The sequence below is a fragment of the Rana temporaria genome, chromosome 2 (genome assembly GCF_905171775.1).
Source record: "Rana temporaria chromosome 2, aRanTem1.1, whole genome shotgun sequence".
In the NCBI taxonomy this organism is placed as follows: domain Eukaryota; kingdom Metazoa; phylum Chordata; class Amphibia; order Anura; family Ranidae; genus Rana; species Rana temporaria.
Genome location: NC_053490.1, coordinates 535038929 through 535057823, shown reverse-complemented (window position 1 = coordinate 535057823; position 18895 = coordinate 535038929). Strand labels below are relative to the sequence as shown.

At 47.5% G+C, this 18895-nt stretch overlaps 1 protein-coding gene across 3 annotated transcripts in view; it reads left to right on the top strand.

The window, feature by feature from the left end:
* The window catches only part of LOC120928088 (interferon-induced, double-stranded RNA-activated protein kinase-like), a 187146-nt gene extending 171955 nt beyond the window's left edge, over positions 1 to 15191 (top strand). For 2 of the 3 annotated variants that reach the window (XM_040339182.1, XM_040339181.1), the window contains 2 exons: positions 14607 to 14669; positions 14752 to 15191. In XM_040339182.1, the coding sequence (XP_040195116.1) occupies positions 14607 to 14669; positions 14752 to 14847 (159 nt within the window). In that variant the 3' untranslated portion in view covers positions 14848 to 15191. The remainder of the gene's footprint in view (positions 1 to 14606; positions 14670 to 14751) is intronic. The other variant, XM_040339183.1, reaches the window with a different exon arrangement.
* Positions 15192 to 18895: the final 3704 nt, after the last annotated feature.

Genomic DNA, 18895 nt, shown 5'->3' with positions numbered 1-18895 from the left:
ATGAAAAAAACCCAGAGAAAGCAGTGCCTTGGATCCCTCTAGCTAGGTTGATGTGGCTGCGCTGTTGTATGAGAGGCTTGTGAGGTGTGAGCTGGAGATGGATGGAGCCGTGCGGGGATTTACAGTCACTGTGACAGGCGCTCCGGCCACCTCTCCCCCTGTGGAATTCAGCTGAGGGGGCGGGGCCGTAAGTCACTGCCGCGGAGGACTGTCTGTGAAGGAGCTGCTGGACTCGGAGGCAGAGTGAATTGCACAGGCATGGCATCCACACAGACCTGCCTGTGCAGAAGCAGGTCAGTGTCATAATGAAAGCACTGTCTGTGTCTCATCTGTGTTATAAGAGCCATGCTGATTGTTACTTTACCTTCTTTCCCTGTGCTGTGTCTGTGCTTATTTACCAGGTAGCAGGTCAGGTGCTATTCACTAGTGCACATGATGAGCCATCCATCCCAGCCAGCTCATCCCTCCCGAGCCTCTCATACAACAGCCACATCATTCTAGCTAGCAGGATTTAATGGTTCAAGACACTGCTTTCTCAGGGGTACAGACTCGTTTTTTTTTTTTTATTGTGTATGATAAGCTGCCACTGCTCCGGGCACCTCCAGGTTTCGGACTGAGCCGGCCCAGGCCCTCCCACCACGGGGCCCTCAGGCAGTGCCCAACTGACCGAATGGTCAGTCCGCCCCTGCACACTGATATCTGGTACACTGAATGCCACTCAGTGTATAGATATCAGTGTTATATATAGGGAATAGCACTTAGACCTGATTTACATTGAAGCAATATACCATGCGATTTGACATGTCAAATCGCATGGTAATAGCACTACCCGAATCGGTGCGATGCCCCATTTCTGGCGCAGCACCGATTCCCAAAAGTAGTTTCTGTATAACCTTTGGCGACTTCTTGGTGCAATTTCCATAGACATCTGTGCAGCAACCCGCACAGACGTCTCTGAAATCACCCGCCAAATTCACACTGACATGCGGGTATGAAATCGTGCGAGTTTAGCTGAACTGTCTCACACAATTTCATTCCCGCTGTCAGTGTGAACCTGGACTAAGGCCTGATTCACATCTATGGCATTTTTTGTGCTTTTTGCATTTTGTAGATTTGCACAACAGTCCATTTAACATGGTTTCCTATGGAACACGTTCTGTAGTGCAAATCTGCAAAATGCACTAAAAATGCATACTGTAGGTGTGAATCCAGCCTAAGTGAGTGTTATTCCCTATATATATTCCTTACATTGGTGATCAGTGAGAAGAATGTTCCTTACATTGGTGATCAGTGGGAAGAATGTCCCTTACATTGGTGATCAGTGAGAAGAATGTCCCTTACATTGGTGATCAGTGAGAAGAATGTCCCTTACATTGGTGATCAGTGGGAAGAATGTCCCTTACATTGGTGATCAGTGGGAAGAATGTTCCTTACATTGGTGATCAGTGGGAAGAATGTCCCTTACATTGGTGATCAGTGAGAAGAATGTCCCTTACATTGGTGATCAGTGGGAAGAATGTCCCTTACATTGGTGATCAGTGAGAAGAATGTCCCTTACATTGGTGATCAGTGAGAAGAATGTCCCTTACATTGGTGATCAGTGGGAAGAATGTCCCTTACATTGGTGATCAGTGGGAAGAATGTTCCTTACATTGGTGATCAGTGGGAAGAATGTCCCTTACATTGGTGATCAGTGAGAAGAATGTCCCTTACATTGGTGATCAGTGGGAAGAATGTTCCTTACATTGGTGATCAGTGGGAAGAATGTCCCTTACATTGGTGATCAGTGGGAAGAATGTTCCTTACATTGGTGATCAGTGGGAAGAATGTCCCTTACATTGGTGATCAGTGAGAAGAATGTCCCTTACATTGGTGATCAGTGAGAAGAATGTCCCTTACATTGGTGATCAGTGAGAAGAATGTCCCTTACATTGGTGATCGGTGAGAAGAATGTCCCTTACATTGGTGATCGGTGAGAAGAATGTCCCTTACATTGGTGATCAGTGAGAAGAATGTCCCTTACATTGGTGATCGGTGAGAAGAATGTCCCTTACATTGGTGATCGGTGAGAAGAATGTCCCTTACATTGGTGATCAGTGAGAAGAATGTTCCTTACATTGGTGATCAGTGGGAAGAATGTTCCTTACATTGGTGATCAGTGGGAAGAATGTTCCTTACATTGGTGATCAGTGGGAAGAATGTTCCTTACATTGGTGATCAGTGGGAAGAATGTTCTTTACATTGGTAGTCAGTGAAAATGATTTAAAGTAAATACAATTATTTAAAAAAAAATGTAAAACACACCCATAATCCCTTCACACACTCTATATAAAAAGGGTTATGTAGGATGAGCATATGTATGTAAACAATAATGGATACATGTATAGTATCCACCAGAACATCAGAGTGAGAGCAATTCTAGGGCCATAATTCATAGTTAAAGGGGTTGTATGGGTTCAGTTTTTTTTTTTTTTTAATAACAAACATGTCATACTTACCTCCACTGTGCAGTTTGTTTTGCACAAAGTGGCCGCGATCGTCATCTTCTGGGGTCCCACGGAGGCTCTCACGGTTCCTCCCCGCAAGAGCTAACCCCCTCTGGGAAGCTCTCTCCCGAGTGGGTTACCTTGCAGGCGCACTCCTGTGTGATACACTTGGCGGCCATACCCGATAAGTGTATGACTCAGCCCCACCCCCTGGCGTGCAACAACATTAATTTGATTGACAGCAGTGAGAGCCAATGGCTGCGCTGCTATCAATCTAACCAATGAAGAGCCGATTGGAAAGCTATGCGGGAATATTGTGCTAATTTATGAAAACCTTAATTTCGAAAATGTACCATTGTTGCACTTTAATGTACATTTTATTTTTCTTTAATTCCTATAATAAACATTTATTTGGAACATAGCATCCAGAAATTCTTTGAATGCATGCAATATGGGCAGTGCAATATGTAGGTAGGATTTGTGTGGATGCAGCTTGAACGTGGGCAGGGACACATGGGCAGAGACACATGGGCAGAGACACATGGGCAGAGACACAGGGGGCCCCATGATCTCCTTTTGCCCGGGGGCCCCATGAGCTGTCAGTCCGCCCCTGGTGATGCTTTTATTTGAGGATAATGGCTAATGTAGTGAAGGTGGTGTCCTGGAACGTGTAAGGTCTGAATGACAAATTCAAGAGGGCCTTGGTGTTCCAGTATCTCAGACACTCTAGGCCGCATGTTGTTCTCCTGCAAGAGACTCATATGAGTGGAAGCAGGGTGTTGGCACTGCGAAGGCCCTGGATTCAGCAGACTTTTCATGCTACCTACTCCACGTTTGCGCGGGGGGTATCCATCCTCATTAGTAAGTCGGTCTCTTGCAGGGTCCATCAGGTGGTATCAGATCCGGGGGGCGGTTTCTGGCATTGGTAATGGATATTAACTATAAGAAAATCCTGCTGGTAAATGTCTATCTGCCACCCCCTTTCAATGTACAATGTTTGTATGATATGCTGGTTAAATTGGCCCCTCACGCTTATTTACCAATGTTGATAATGGGGGACTTTAATGCTACCCTGGAGGCATTGCACTCCTCGAATGTGGGGAGGTTGGGCTCGGTAGAGTTGGTGTCATGGGCATCGATGGCGGGGCTCTCGGAAATATGGTGGGCAAAGCATCCGAATGTTCGTTGCTATTCTCATCTTTCACAGACACATAGGTCATCGGCCAGAATCGACTTTGCGTTTGGCAGTCCCGGGATGGTGTCAGATGTTCAGGATGTCTCTTATCTGGCCGGGGGTCTGTCAGACCACAATCCGCTTTCCGTCTCCTTGGCCTTCTCCTCGGGACGGGGGTCAGGGGGTTGGAAACTTTCGCTGGGGTGGTTGAAACAGGATGGGCTGACTGCTCATCTTCTGGAGGCGGTCTCGGATTACTGGTCGAGAAACCCAGAATCTGACCCCCCCCCCCCCCCCAATTGTCTGGGATGCCTTTAAGGCGGTAATTAGGGGGGAATGTATTTCTGCTATCAAAAAGGAGAGGGTGGAACAGCAGGCTGAGATTGGGGTACTGAAGGATAAGGAGAGGGAATGCGCTGACGCCAATGCTAATAACCATTTAAGTTCCTCTTATACAGCTTTATTAGAGGCACGGAGGCTGATTGATTTGCATTTTAACAACCTGGCTCATACTGAAGCCAAGCATAGGTCAGACACGCTGTTTGCAGAGGGGGACAAGAATGGAAAACTTCTTGCTCGATTAGTGGCGGATTCTCGCCAAATGGTAAGTATTCCGTTTATCAGACGTGCCGACGGGGGACTGGCTAGTGACCCGGGTGAGATACTTTCAGTATTTCAGAACTATTTTTTGACCCTTTATGCTCCCATCCCCGCTTTTGATCGGTTGGAATTGGAGGTGTTGTTGGGGGGTCTTTTGCTTCCGAGGCTTTCTGATGAGGATCGGGAGGTTTTGGAGGCAGAGATTACAAACAAGGAGGTAGTTGCGGCAATTTTTGGCTCCGGGGCCGGATGGCTTCCCGGCGGATTTTTATAAGCTATACGCTGATCAATTGGCACCCAGACTCACAGCTTTACTAGCCTACTCTATTCAGAATCAATGCCTGACGCAATCCATGCTTGACGCCTATATGATCTTGCTTCCTAAGCCAGGTAAAGATCCTCTGGAATGTGCATCATATAGGCCGATTGCTCTTTTAAATATGGATCTGAAAATCCTTACCAAGGTGCTGGCCAGGAGATTGGGTGGAGTCATCTCATCCTTGGTGAACATCGATCAGACGGGTTTTATGCCTGGTAAGTCTACGGACACCAACCTGAGACGTTTATTTACATATGTCCAGATTCCTGGTTCTGCCTCTCCCACTAGGGTGCTGGTTTCGATTGATATAGAGAAGGCTTTCGACTCTATCGATTGAAACTACATGTTGGCGGTATTGGAGAAAATGGGTTTTGGCCGGACTTTTTGTAAGTGGATCTCTTTATTATATACCAATCCTAGGACGGCAATTCGTATAGGCAGTCACACGTCTTCTTTCTTTCAAATTGGTAAAGGCACGAGGCAGGGTTGTCCCCTGTCGCATTTTTTTGTTTGCCCTCATGATGGAACCGATTGCGGTTGCATTGAGAACGTCAGGGCGCTCAGGGTGGGGTCTGTGGATGAGGGCTTGGCGCTCTATGCAGATGATTTGCTACTGTTTTTACAGGACCCGAAGGGATTGTTGGAGTCAGCTCTGGGTATTCTGAATAAATTTGCACAATACTCAGGGTTGAGGGTTAATTGGTCAAAGTCGTCTATCTTGCCACTGGACGCGGGGGCTGGGGACATTGCGGACCCAGCCTTACCCTTGCAGTGGGTGGAACAAATCACTTATCTGGGGGTGAAGATTACGGCGGATGTGGGTGACTACGTTTCCCTTAATCTCACGCCGCTTTTAGGCCTTTTTAAGCGGGAAATTCAGGCATGGCAGAAACTCCCGTTATCATTAATCGGAAGGATTAACCTTTTTTAAGAAATTGGACAGCCTCACTAGTTAATTTTTATGGGCCCCTGGGCAACCCAGAATAGGATTGAAGGTTTTACAAGAGCCATGGGGTGAGGGGGGGTTGGCCCTGCCGGATTGGTGGAAATATTATTTGGCTGGACAATTGGTGTTTGTTCACGTTCACAGGTGGTTGACATCGGATGATGGAGACTCGGCCGCGGTATTGGAGGTGGCCCACTTGGGTTCATACGAATCGCTACGGCTGGCCATTCATAGGGGGGTTAAGATGGACCTTCCACTCACAGCATCTATGAAAGCTACGATTAAGACCTGGGGGGAGGCGGTTGCTATGGCATGCCCAAGTTATAGGGGTTTTTTCCCATCCACTCCATTGTGGATGAATCCTAGATTGCCACACTTCTACTCCTTTGATGATCCAATGAGTTGGGTGGTAAGGGGGATTAATACCCTGAAGCATATTACTATGGATGGGGAACTGTTAACTTTTGACCAGATTAAAGCTAGACATGATCTACAAAATTCTCAATTTTTTCGTTACATTCAATTACGACACGTGTTCCAAGCACAATTTAGAACTTTGACTGTAGAATCCATATCTTCAGAACTGGAGAATTTGCTGATGACGGAGGGTCTCACCAAGACTCTATCAGTTTCTTACAGAAACATGTTCGCTACTAGCCCCAGGGCGGTCCACAAGTGTAGAGAGCGGTGGGAGGTGGAGATCCCGGACATATATTGTTAGTCAGGCACTGTTTCTGTTAGATAGAAGGTCATTGTTTGTACCTGTGTAATGGGCCATGTTGGCCCTTGTTCGGCTCAGTAAATACTGGCCGGCTGCTGTTTTGTTTTCTATGTCTCTTTTATAACTAATAAAAATAATAATGAAAAAAAAAATCATATGGGCGAAGTTCCAGATGATATTGCGGCACTGCACAGGAACGCCCACTCCTGCGGGAGCGAGTACCCGGAAGCCGGGAGGAAAATACCGATAATACCGTATGTACACCCCCCCACAAAAAAAAACGGCATACTGTACATGTTTGAGGTATACTGAATGTAATGTTATATACTTGTTTTTTGAGTGAACCTCCGCTTTAAACTGTCCTCTATAGCTTCTGACAGGCTGCGCAAGCAGACATGTACTGTATCTCCGGAACCATAAATGATAGCAGCCCCATATTTTGACCAGTTGTGGGGTCTTCAGCTACATACCGCCCAAATGTGTAGTCTCTGTGACCCCTGGTCGCCGAGCTACAATCCTCGAAGTCGATCTTTTTTTTTTTGTGATTTTTTATTTTTTTGGGCAAATGGGCCTATCTTGAGGAAGGGGGCTGGAGCTGCAGCTCCAAAAGCCCCTATGTTAATCCAGCCCTGAGCATAAGGACTCCTGGATTCTCGAATAGTCCCCGTCCTTTTTAACTCTGCAAGCTGCTCCCTGAGATCTTCCAAATCCATCAGGGGAACTCTTCGGACCCGCTGCCTGAAAGGCTTGTCTTCTTTAAGTCGGATTCGGTGGGTGGCGCTCTTTGCACATCCGACATCGAACTCAGTTTTGCCACCTACTAAGTTGGGCCTCCATTCTCTCCTTCCATCCTGGTGGAAGCTCAGCACCATCAGGCTGGGGACCCTTCTTGGAGTCTTCTGCCTTTTTTTCATCCGCCAGATCGGAAGGGCCAACTGGGGTGGCTTGGTGTACCCGGCCCAGTAGCACTCTGGCTGGCACTCTCACAGGGTTAGTGGTGGGGTTCCGGATGTTTACGGATACCCACCCACGATTTTTCTCCAGCACCTTCAACAGGATCACTTCAGGTATCACCTCCAATCCCTCTGAGGGTCCTGTCGGGTCGGGTTCCAGGACAAGAAACGGCCTGGCTGAGACCAGGTAAGTTTTACTGAGGCCCTGAGGCAAGTTACTTCTCCTGGCTGCAGGATTCTCACGAATTTCCCTAACCGCCAGATCCTTCCCACTCCTTCTTCAGGGGCATTCCTCTCCTTCACCAGCTGGTGGAACACCCTCCTTAATATTGGATGGACCATTTGAATTGAGGCCCCTGCTGCTTCAGTTAAGGGGGTCAGGAGTCTTCGGACTAGAGCCGTGTTTGTCCCTATGATTAGGGAGCTCTTATGGGCCCCTGGGGGCCGAGGGCAGACTATCGCCAGGGTGTCGAAAGTCTCGGCGACTCCTGCTGTTGAAGGATCAAAGGTCAGGCATATTGGTAAATACCCATGTAGCGCTACCCCCAAAGGAGCCGCTGGTTGATTTGGGATCGGCCTGCTAAGTTACCCTGGCAGTGTCTAGGGGTGTAACTTGTGAGATTAACAGTGAGTGGAGGTCCAGACACCCAATAAAGAGTTTTCAATGCTTTATTGCCCAGGCCAAACACGGCCAACATCAACACAATTTAGAAAGGTCAAGTGGATGAAGGAAGAGAAGAGAAACCATGCGGTATTAGGCCTGGAAATAGAACTGAGCAATACACTGATCTGCATTGAACCAATTGTGAAACACGTCGCCACTCTGCTCGGAGTGGGTAAAGTGCCTCAGGACAGACCCCTGTGACAGGCCTGGCAGCCGGAGCGCCACTTCTGGATACTACTGGGAGGAACAGGTCTCTCACACAGACCTGTCTCTAGAGCCCCTGCCACGGGCAAATTTCAATAGAGGACTTGAGTGAATAAGGAAAGAGAACCCTCCCAGCAGACTTTTCTATAGATGGTCCCCGGATGACAGCGAGCATACCTGTCAGTGGTCCGGACACCTGATCCCGACTGGGATTTTTGTTAATAGGTCTTGGAACCCAGTGGAACGCTGAGGTCCCTTCTCTCATCAGGATGAGATTCGCTGCGAAGTTCCGCTCTGGCCAGGTGGGCCATGCTGGCTGGGTCCATGGATGCGCGTACCCTGAAGGTGGGTACCGCACCTGGAACGGGGACCCTGCGGAAGAGAGCTAACACATGGCCTCTCTCACAGATATACCCTTCCCCAGCATGCCCTGCGAGAGAAAACATCCTCTAATAGGCTGCTGGGAGGAGATCCGCTCTGCTAGAACCCCTCTGGCGCCAGCTGCCGGCCAGGGGTGACATTGCACTCCCGGACCGCAGGCTGACCCAGTGGACATTGTCTAGAATGACAGAGGTCCCAAATTTAAACAAACACTGGAAAGGGAGCAAGGTAACTCTCCCTTCCCCACTAAATTTAGGCGTAGTACCCATGCTGATAGCAAGGGGGCGCTACACCCATCATAAGGGAAACTCTGAGTTCCAATGCCCCATATCTCCAACTCTTCTAACTTCTGTAAAGGCAAGTGAGAAAGGTACTTATCGTAGAAGTCTCTGTACAGGAGGGTACCTTGTGCTCCGGGTATCCAGGAGGGCCTTGGTGTAGATTTCTTCTACTTGAATGGGTACTAATGGGGAAGGCCCCACTAAATTCTCAGGGAATTTTCAAGGTGTGGCCCTCTCTCTCTCTCTCTCCTGTAACTCGTACTCTCACCCCTCTCTTGCGAGGGCATCTTTTGGGCCCCATCCAATCACGTGAGCGAGAATTGGGGGGTGTTCTTGGAAGGATTTTCTCCTTCTGTCTTTCCGCCTCTTGTTTCACATTGGAGCCATCTATGTTTGGTGGGCTCCCGGTTGACTCCTTCACCGGGACCCTCTGAAGTTTTCCGCCGGCTGAAATGCTGGTTGGTAGACACTGGCCGGGCTAGGGCAAACTTCTTTGACATGTCCTATCCCTCCACAGTTGAAACAGACAGTGAACCTTCTCGGTTTATTTTGCGGATTGTAAGACCCATAGGCGGGTTTTTCGGTTTTATCCCTTCTAGGTTGGTACGGGGAAAACCCTGATTGACCGGTCAGAGCAGCTACTATCTCCGTCAACTGAGACACTTGGGTCTTTAAGAGCTCAACTTGAGGGTTGCTGTCTTCAGTGGCCACAACACGCACTCGTGCAGGAGTTTCTGTGGCTTGTTATTTGTTCTTTTGATCTAGGACAGTGGTTCTCAACCTGGGGGTCGGGATCCCCTTGGGGGTCGAATGATGATTTGCCAGGGGTCACCAAATCCTGGGCTGTTCCTGAAGCCCGCACCACTCTCCCAGCCTTTTTGCGGCCGCCCAGCAGGGCTGTCCCTGGAGCCTGTGGCTGCCCAGCCGGGCTATTCCTAGAGCACATGGCCACCCACTTAGCCTCTTTGCAGCCACTCATTCAGTAAATGGCATAGCTGGGGGGCAGAGACTAGAGGTCAGCTGACTGGTGAGGAATGTGAAGTGGTAGGGGCTGGAGGAGACCCCATCCCGATTTCGGCATAGGTGTCACTGCTACGGGACACCACAAAGTCTGAGACACAGTGAAGCCAGAAACACAGTGAGTAACACTACCTGTGTCCCCACTACAGTTCTCAGATCAGCAGATGACCTTGATCAAGAGCACCCAAGTTGGCTGATCAGAACTCCAATCAGTATTGGCACTCATCCCATTCCCCCCACCCACCACCAAGGAGTAAGAGAAGGAATAAAAATAGAGACTACATGGAGGAGAGAGAGAGAAAAAGAGGGGGAGGAAGAAAAGAAAAAGGAAGAGAGAGAATAAGAGAACAAGAAAGACGGCTAGAGAGAGGGTTGGGGGAAAAAAAGAAATAAGGATAGAGAGGGCTAAAAAGGGAAAGAAAGGAGAACAAAGAGAAAGAGTGGTACATCCTAAAATGTATTATAAGGGGTTTGTTTTAATACTGTACAAGTGGAAGGGAGCGCTAAATTTCCGTGGGTTAGGGGCGCAAATTACTTGTCTTGCCTTGGTTGCTGACAACCCACGCTACGAAAGTAATTTTACTGTTGGGGGTCCCCACAACTTGGAAAATTTTAATCAAGGGGTCACTGCACTAGAAAGGTTGAGAACCACTGATCTAGGAGGTCCTCTTCCTGTCGAATGATCCTGATCAGATCGGGATACTTTAACACTCCACTTTCTTTCTGAGTTCGCAACTGAAAGACAATAGGATCCATGGGTTGGGCTCCCCTTACCACTTGTTGGAAACGTGTTTTATCCACATCTTTTGGCTCTATCCCTTTTTTTTAGCAGCATCTGGTGTAGGATCTTATCCAGGCTGCTGACAAATTCAGATAGTTTTTCTCCCTTTTTCTGGAAACAGTGTTCCAGTTGGCAACGGAGCTCACTGATGTCTTCAATCCTTCCGAACACATTCTATAGGACATCCAGATAATCTTGAGCAGTGCAATTATCTTTGCTGAGTTTGAGGTTACGTATGGCCTCTAAGGCTGGACCTCTGAGGCTTTCCATGATCCTCTGTTTCTTATTTTTCTCTGGGATTCCCCACTCTTCCAGAGCTTGGGTGGCCTGATCCATCCATTCTTCGAAACCATCTTCTGAAGATGGCACAGGGTGTCTCCCTGAGAAAGCTCTGAGTTTTCTATACCCTGTGATCAAACAGTCGGTAGAATCCTTCTTGCACTGGGCTATGATCTCTTCCAAAACAGCACACAACTCTGGGTTGAGGTCTTTAAGTGGTGCTTTGGCCGACCCCTTTACGATTTCTCCTGAGGCCCCATTGGGTGCCAGGGCATTAGAAGAAGTAGACGAGGTTGCGCTAGAGGAGGAAGGAACAGCTGACTCTTGTTCAGGCTGTATCAGGAAAAGTTCTTTGCCATTTATGGTCTTCACACTAGAGACTTTTAAGCAGTCTGGAACTCTGTCTCGCCATTCACATAGGGCATAGGTGTGGGGGTGGGTTGTATCCACCTTCAAGTTCATCACCCAGAATTTCTGGCCCTGGCACAAAGTCTCTAAAACTGAAAATGTTTCCTTTTCATCCCAAACTTCTCCCCGCACCTCAATCACTAAGCCTTTCTTTATAGGAACACCTTCGTCTGTGCACCACTCGGCGGCAGCGGCTGCATCCATGGCTGATCTTGTCAAGGGCGAGGTTCAGTACTAGGGGACAATGGATGATTTGAGAAGTAGAATCCCGGACGAGCCCCCACGTGTAGCACTACCCCCGAAGGAGCCGCTGGTTAATTTGGGATCTACTCTCTTTGGCTTGGCTCACCCCTATTTAACTGGCTCGAACCCTCCCTTGACACATCAGAAGTCTGGTGGGTAAGGTATTGTGACTTCTGCTTGGCTGGGGGTCACCATAGCAGGCACACAACAGGCAGTGACAATATAACAATAGTATTACCTGTTTTCATGGATGGTCCCTCCAGACGAGAAAATACACTTCACACAGTTGATATATTTAAATCAGAAGAGATAAGTTTACTTTATGTGAACTTAAGAAACAAACATAGATTTGAATCACAAACAAACAACTGTTAGGTAATGACTCACTATGATTCCGCAAGGGCCCTTACAGGAATCAGCAATTTAGATAGCAAATAAAAGGTTAAACTAAAGAATAGCGCTATTCACTTAAACTAAAGTAGGAAGTCTATGCTCGCGAGCTCCCTCTAGCGAGCAGTTCCGCAGAACAGTTAATATCACGTTGTGGCCGGTTGGTGCACGTTAAATTTGTAATCCACAAGTGGAAATCAGAAAGAAAGTACACAACGAAGTATCGGGAACAGTAAACGCTGGTGAACTGATCGCTCGTCAGCGTCAGTCACTTCTATGAACATTTAAACAGTTAACTGGGCCTTTAAAAGTCAGCCGGAGGCCGAATGTGTGTCTGCGGCCTGTGGGGTGGCACTAAGGTGTCTGTCTATGTGGAAGTCAAAAGCTTGAATTCTCTGCAGAAGGCGCGTTAGTGAAACACTGCTCCACGGCACAAGGATCCCGGACGAGAGTGGCTCCACTGTTTCAGTTGTCAGCTGGGCTGCCTCTTCGATCTTCGGGAACACGGGCTGGATGCTGGAGTCTTGCTTCCTTCCAAATGGCTGATCTCTCGGTGGGTTTAGCCCCAGGCTTCTTGCCTATTCGCACGGCTGTGCTCTGTCAGCAGCTCCGCATAGGAGAAAATGCAGGTCCCAAGAGGCCGAAATCAGCCGCGCCCTCTCTTTAAGTAACCTCCCCCATAAGTCTGTGCGGAGGTGTCACATGTTCTAATGTCGCAGGGCATTGTGGGATGTGTAGTCTGTTTCTCCTGAGAGTCAATGGAGTCCATATCTCCCGCTACTTGCAATGCCACAATGCATAACTCCTTAAAGGTAACTCACATATTTACAAGCATAAATAAAGTCCAGTGGGGATAGCCTGTCATTAGACTTCTGACAGGACGACCCCGGTACAATTGTTAATCTGTCCCATTACTTTTGGTCCCTTAAAAAGTGTGAGGCACATATACAAACTGTTGTAATTCCTACACCTTTCACCTGATTTATATGTAAATACCCTCAAATTAAATCTGAAAGTCTTTAGTTAAAGTACATCTTGTTTGTTTAATTTCAAATCCATTGTGTTGGTGTATAGAACCAAAAATTAGAATTTGTCGATGTCCCAATATTTATGGACCTGTGATGTGGACTAATTAATTGATTTCCTGACAATCTCAGGGCTAACCCATCTCTGCCGCCTGATTCAAATTACTATGGTGAAATATGTGCAATCTACAGACAAAAAGATTCACATCCTCACCTTTTCTCAGCTCAGTCCCAACAGGAAGTTACTGGAGCCTGCTGGCTTTTTATTAAAACCACAGAATCACAAAACATGCATTGATTGGTTCACATTATACAGATACACCCACTCTACCCACCCCTCACCCATTTTACCCTCCTCCCCTGTGTGGCTTGTCCTTGGCATGAAGCTTCTCATTGGTCAGTTCACATAAAAGGGTGGTTTCTTCTCACAAGTCCATTCCATGTTCTTCTTAAAAAATCCACATGTCATTCAGGCATAGGAAAGTTCTCTCAGTAAAGCAGACAAGGGGGAGGGGTGACTTCCTCTTCCATACAGAGCAAGGAACGAGAAGGGGGTTTTGGAATAAAAGCCTTCTAGGAATGCAGTGGGGGGGGGGGGGATGGGCCCAACACACATTTGAAAGATGAGAAGCAGAAGGAGAAAATGGAGAGGAAATGAAACAAACAGCTCTCCTTTGTATTTTCAGTGCTGAGTTCATTACTTTAAAACAATATCTGATATCTGACAAATCTTATCAAGGAAAATAAGCAGTATTGATCGTTCCCATACATACATATGCATAATGCGTATGAAACAAATAAACAGTATAAGGAATATAAAAACAATATTTCAGTGATTCTAATCATAACATAAAATTTTCATTTTAGCACGTCCACCACACCTGACTGTATATATGACACACACTCGTACACAGACACACAACATACACAGGCACACACACAAATGTACACAGACAGACACACACACGTACACAGACACACACATGTATACAGACACAAACACACATTGTACAAGGACACACACACAACACCCCCCCTCACTTGTAGAACAGCCCTTACTTGTTAGGTGGAGTTCCTGGACCCAGCTCTTGTGCAGGACATGTGAGGGGTGCACATGCAGGAATTTACCAGAAGTGGCAGCAAAGAGCCTGATGTCAGTTCAATGACACTCGCATTTCGAAAGCCAGCACAGCCATCAAGCTCTCCTGCACCCGCCCCTGCCTTCTCTGATCCCCACCAGACAGCTGGGCCTTTCTAGATGCTCGGCCCCTTACTAGTGTATGGGCTGTACCCCATAATGGCGGCCCTGCTGGCTTAACTGCCTGTGCCCGGTAAGCCTGACTCCCTTGGCTCACAGCTACCTCTGTTTTTCTGGCCCTGAACCTGGGGCCCCTTGGCAGTGCCCATGGTTGCCCGCTCAGTAAGACGGCCCTGCTTACAATGGTGGTCACAATGTCCCCCTTACAATGGTGGCCAGAATGTTCCCCTTACAGTGGTGGCCAGCATGTCCTCCTGCCAAGTGGTGAAGGCCCGGACCTATGAGGGCACCATCAAATGGGAGGTAAATCAGTCACAGCTCAAGGAACTCCTAAATTCTACTAGGCTTCTCACTAATGCTCCTCAGATGTACAATTTCATCCATGTATGTGTATGTGTGACCTAAATATCCACACTCTGAAGCACCTAAATACTTTGAGTGATTGTTTCAACACATTTTTTTTTCACACTTAGACATGGAAGACTATCCGTGACGGTGACTTGCCAACTGAATTTGTAACAGAATACCATGCTGAGGTATATCACTATAAATATACCAAATTATTCAGTTACTGATGTTCTTTTCACTGTTTTATTATTTTCAATTGTTTTATTGCAGGCATGTGAAATCAAGAAAATGCTGTCACAGGATCCTAAGATGAGGCCCAATGCTGGTGAATTAAAACTATATTTAAAAAAAATATGTTCTTTGTAGATGCTGACAATCTGGGAATTTGACAATTACTCTGTCATGTAACACTGTATCCAAATGATAGTGTTTTTTTTTATTTATTTTTTTACCCTGAAAATTACCCTTTTTTGGAATGTAGACACCTCAAGGTGATCTCATTTTTTTTGCCACATTTTTTTCAGAAATGAAGAAACATGCTGGTATTGAGGGGGTTAAAAAATGGAGCTTGGTAGTGGTGCACTAGATCGAGCACCATAATAATGTACAGATCACATACAGTGATAGGATGGAGGTGAAAGGGTTAATGTACAGGATAAGAGGTGAAGGTGTTTAATAAGGATGAGCCGAACAACCCCCCTGTTCGGTTCGCACCAGAACTTGTGAACAGGCAAAAAAATTTGGACGAATGCCGGTGTAACGGGAGGGCCCATGGAATCCAGAAGCGCTTAGAAAGTATGAGATACTCTTGTTTCAGCTTCCCCGGGCCCTCTTATGTGTAGATCACCCTGTGTCTCTAATAGTGGCACAGGGTGAATGAGAACCCCACTATGATCTGTGCTAGTCAGATTTAATGCAGTATAGATATTGTATATATATTGTATATATTGTGACAGTAGGAGCTAAAATGTAAAGTTGGCTGGACACAGGGTATGCACATTTGCTGGGTGCAACTCTACAGGGCGTAGATGTGGACTGGAGAAGACTGCTTTTGCAGCTTTCTCCAGGTTTTGGTACTTTGGTACTCTGTAGTTTGGAGATTCCACAGTGTCTGGGGTGGGACGGGATCTCCAACCCTATGTCCAGATTTTGTGGATGATCAGCAGGGTGTGTGCTCAAGTGAGCACAGCCCTTTATACAGGGGTGGACTGACAACTCATGGGGCCCCTGGGCAATAGAAGATTATGGGGCCCCCGGGCTTACAGATGGCCACCAATGCCAGGAGGCATTGCATAGGCAGGGCAGCTAAAATCCCAGGATTTTCACATCAAAAGCATTTCGGTTTTGGACATATCAGGGACAGATGTAAAAAAAACACAGATTTTTACATACTGTCCCTGGTTTTATTAAGCCTGGCAACCCTGATGGGGGCCCCCTAGTGGCATGGGGCCCTCGGTCAGTGCCCGAGAGTTCCAATGGTCAGTCCGCCCCTGCCTTTATAATGAGAGTGTGGGAAGACCTCATGGCTCCCAGTTGAAGACAGCTCCACAGTAAGAGACAGGAGGTCTCCAGAAATCGGAGAGGCTGTAGGAGACAGCCAGAACGTTGGTTATTGCAAGAGGCAGAGCTGTAGACCCTGAAGGGAAACCGTCTACATTGAGGAGTCCGCTGGTCTGAGTGACCAGGACAAAGCGCAGAAGAGCCAGGTGGGCTAGTATTTTTGGTTTGTGTTTGATGGAGAAGAACCCCCTGCGTGGGAAACCTTTGTTTGGACTTTTATTTTTGCCTTTTTAATAAAAATGGGGCTACCATGCCCTTAAATATAGTTCCTGACTGGTGTGAATCACTTGAAAAACGCATATACCACAAGAGCTAACAACCCCCAACTTTACAAGTGGTGGATTCAGCGGGCACAAGACGGTGGAATCTGGGTCCTTGCTCCACAGTGAGTTCACGTCAGGAACTATTGGCTGTGTGCGGAAGTGCAGCCAGGCAAAAGGCATTGCATGTTGCAGGTTATGTACCTGTGAAAGGAGAATTTTGCCACAATCTGAGATCCCTGGAAAAAGTAAGTTCATCTGTTTTATGAACTGTGTAGCGCTCACCCCCGAAGGAGCCGCTGATAATTAATGGGATGGCAGATTTACCTCATGGCTCCCTCCGAATGTCTAAGGATGAATGATGCATACAACAGCAGCAAAGGAATGTCCACGAAGAAATGTCTTTTGTGCTCTTTATTACCCGGCCGGGTAAAAATAGTGAACAGGTGATGAAAGAGATAGAGGTGAAAAAGGAGAACAACAGATTCAGGCGTAGTATTTGGAACATTCCTGCTCCTATGCGTAACACTTTTCTTACCACTCCTATTTGAGTGGGCTTAGCGTGCCCGGATAGGCCTCTCTCACTGACCTAGCAGCCGAAGTATCGCTCGAACCTCTTCAGGACGAAGTCTCTGCTACAGACCCTCCCAGGTGAATATCAGAGAGACGCCTCTGCCACAGGCCCTCTCTGATTGCAGATACGGAGGCAACCCTCCTAGGTAAAGTTATGCCTGAATCTTCTTCTTAACGTCGCCCAGGTACCGACTGAAAGAGGAGTCAATCCTTCAGTGTCCGGTCACCTCGATCCCCGGTGGTTCATCGGAATCCTATTGGACCGCCAACCTCTCATTGGCGCTCCTCAGATGGACTCCCCACCGAACAGCTATACTCGCTTGGGATCTTCAAAAGTGGGAACCCAGTCGACCACTGGGTCCCCGTCCTGCTCATATGCCCCGGACCAACTTGGGCCAGGAACACTGCATAGCGCGCACACTCCGGCCAGGTAGGCCATAGCGCCGGAGCGCCGTAATGTGGCCACCCTGAAGGTGGGTGCCACACCGGAAGAAGACCCCGCCTCAATGGCGTCTGTTCCAGAAGTACCCTCTCCCAGCATGCCCAGCGAGAACACTCCCTCCCGATTGGCTGCTGGTAAAAGGCACCCAAGCCTCAACTCCACTGGTGCCACCTGTCGACCCGGGGTGCGATAACACGCCAGCAACAACAGAATGAGCCCACAGTACAGCCAAGCTGGAACAGAGACCCTAACTAAACATTGCAATTGAAACCAGAGTCCATACACTCTGATTATCCCTTAAATTTCGACCAGTACCGGTACTTGGAAGTAACCCGACGCTACACACTCCCCCCACTTGAATAGACACTGTCCTCAGTGTCCAACAAACTGGTGTTCAAGCCTGAACACCTGACCTGAATCTGCTCTGACAGTAAAGGAAAGAAATAGAAAAGAAAAGACAAATATAAAAACTTAAAACACTGTTTTGTACATTATCCACAGTGATACATTATGACATTAAACATTCCTGACTATCTATGCTGCCCCATTCTCCGACAGTTTTGATAGATGATCAACAACCTGCAAAACAAAATGGAAGAACACACACAAAAATACACACATACAGTCACTGAGGGTAAAATGAAACTGCACCTTCCCAGCAAAGGTGAAGCCTCCTTTCCTCCCAGAGAGACACATTCAAAATAGGGGTGAGATTTTCTCAAACTGCAAGGGCCTAGGATAAATATATACAGATTGTCTTTCTGCGGTAGTAGAAGTTGCAGAACACTGCCCCTAGTGGTCAGTGTGCTGGTACTACCAGTATAAGGCAGTCCATGCTCAAATGGAGCAATCAGCAGAAAAGGGGAGATATGAAAAACTGTATCTTCTCCTCCTCTTCTTTTTCCTAGTGCTGTGAAGAAGCTTGCAAGATCCTATCCTTACTAACTTACCAAACCCCCCCGAAGTTCTGCACAAACAATAAAGTGTGAATCCGGTGGGATGAAAACACAAAAAAAAAACTGGAAAGGGGCAACAGTTCTTGTCCGTAGCTTCTTTAAAACAAAACAGCAAAGGTGACAACGCAGACATGAGGCCTACTTATAGAATCGCAGATCCGGCAAAATGACAATGTCCCCTCGGGAATTGGTAGTGGTGACAGAGACCGCCGCAGCTTTTTGCTCTGTGACTTGCACCCTTATCCCTTTCTTATTATGGTTCTTTCTGACTTCCATCCGTCCATGCAGGGAAGGGGTGAAAGGTGGCTTTGGAAAAGGTCCTTTTTCCCTCCTTGGTCTCTTTATTTTCTTCATCCTTTTGGAGTTGTCTATAGTAGGTGGGCACCCGGTTGACTCCTTCCTTTGGCGTAGGTTTCGAAGGCGCAGGCCGGCGTAGGTGGAAGTGGGCTTGACCCATGCAAACCCATGCAAATGTGGCGTGACCCCATGCAAATGATGGTCCGAGTGCCAGACAAGTACGTTTAGCGAACTGCGCATGCGCCGTGACGTGGACGCATCCCCCTGCGCATGCTCACAACCACGGCGGAACAACTGCCTAAGATACGCCAGATCACTGCGTACGC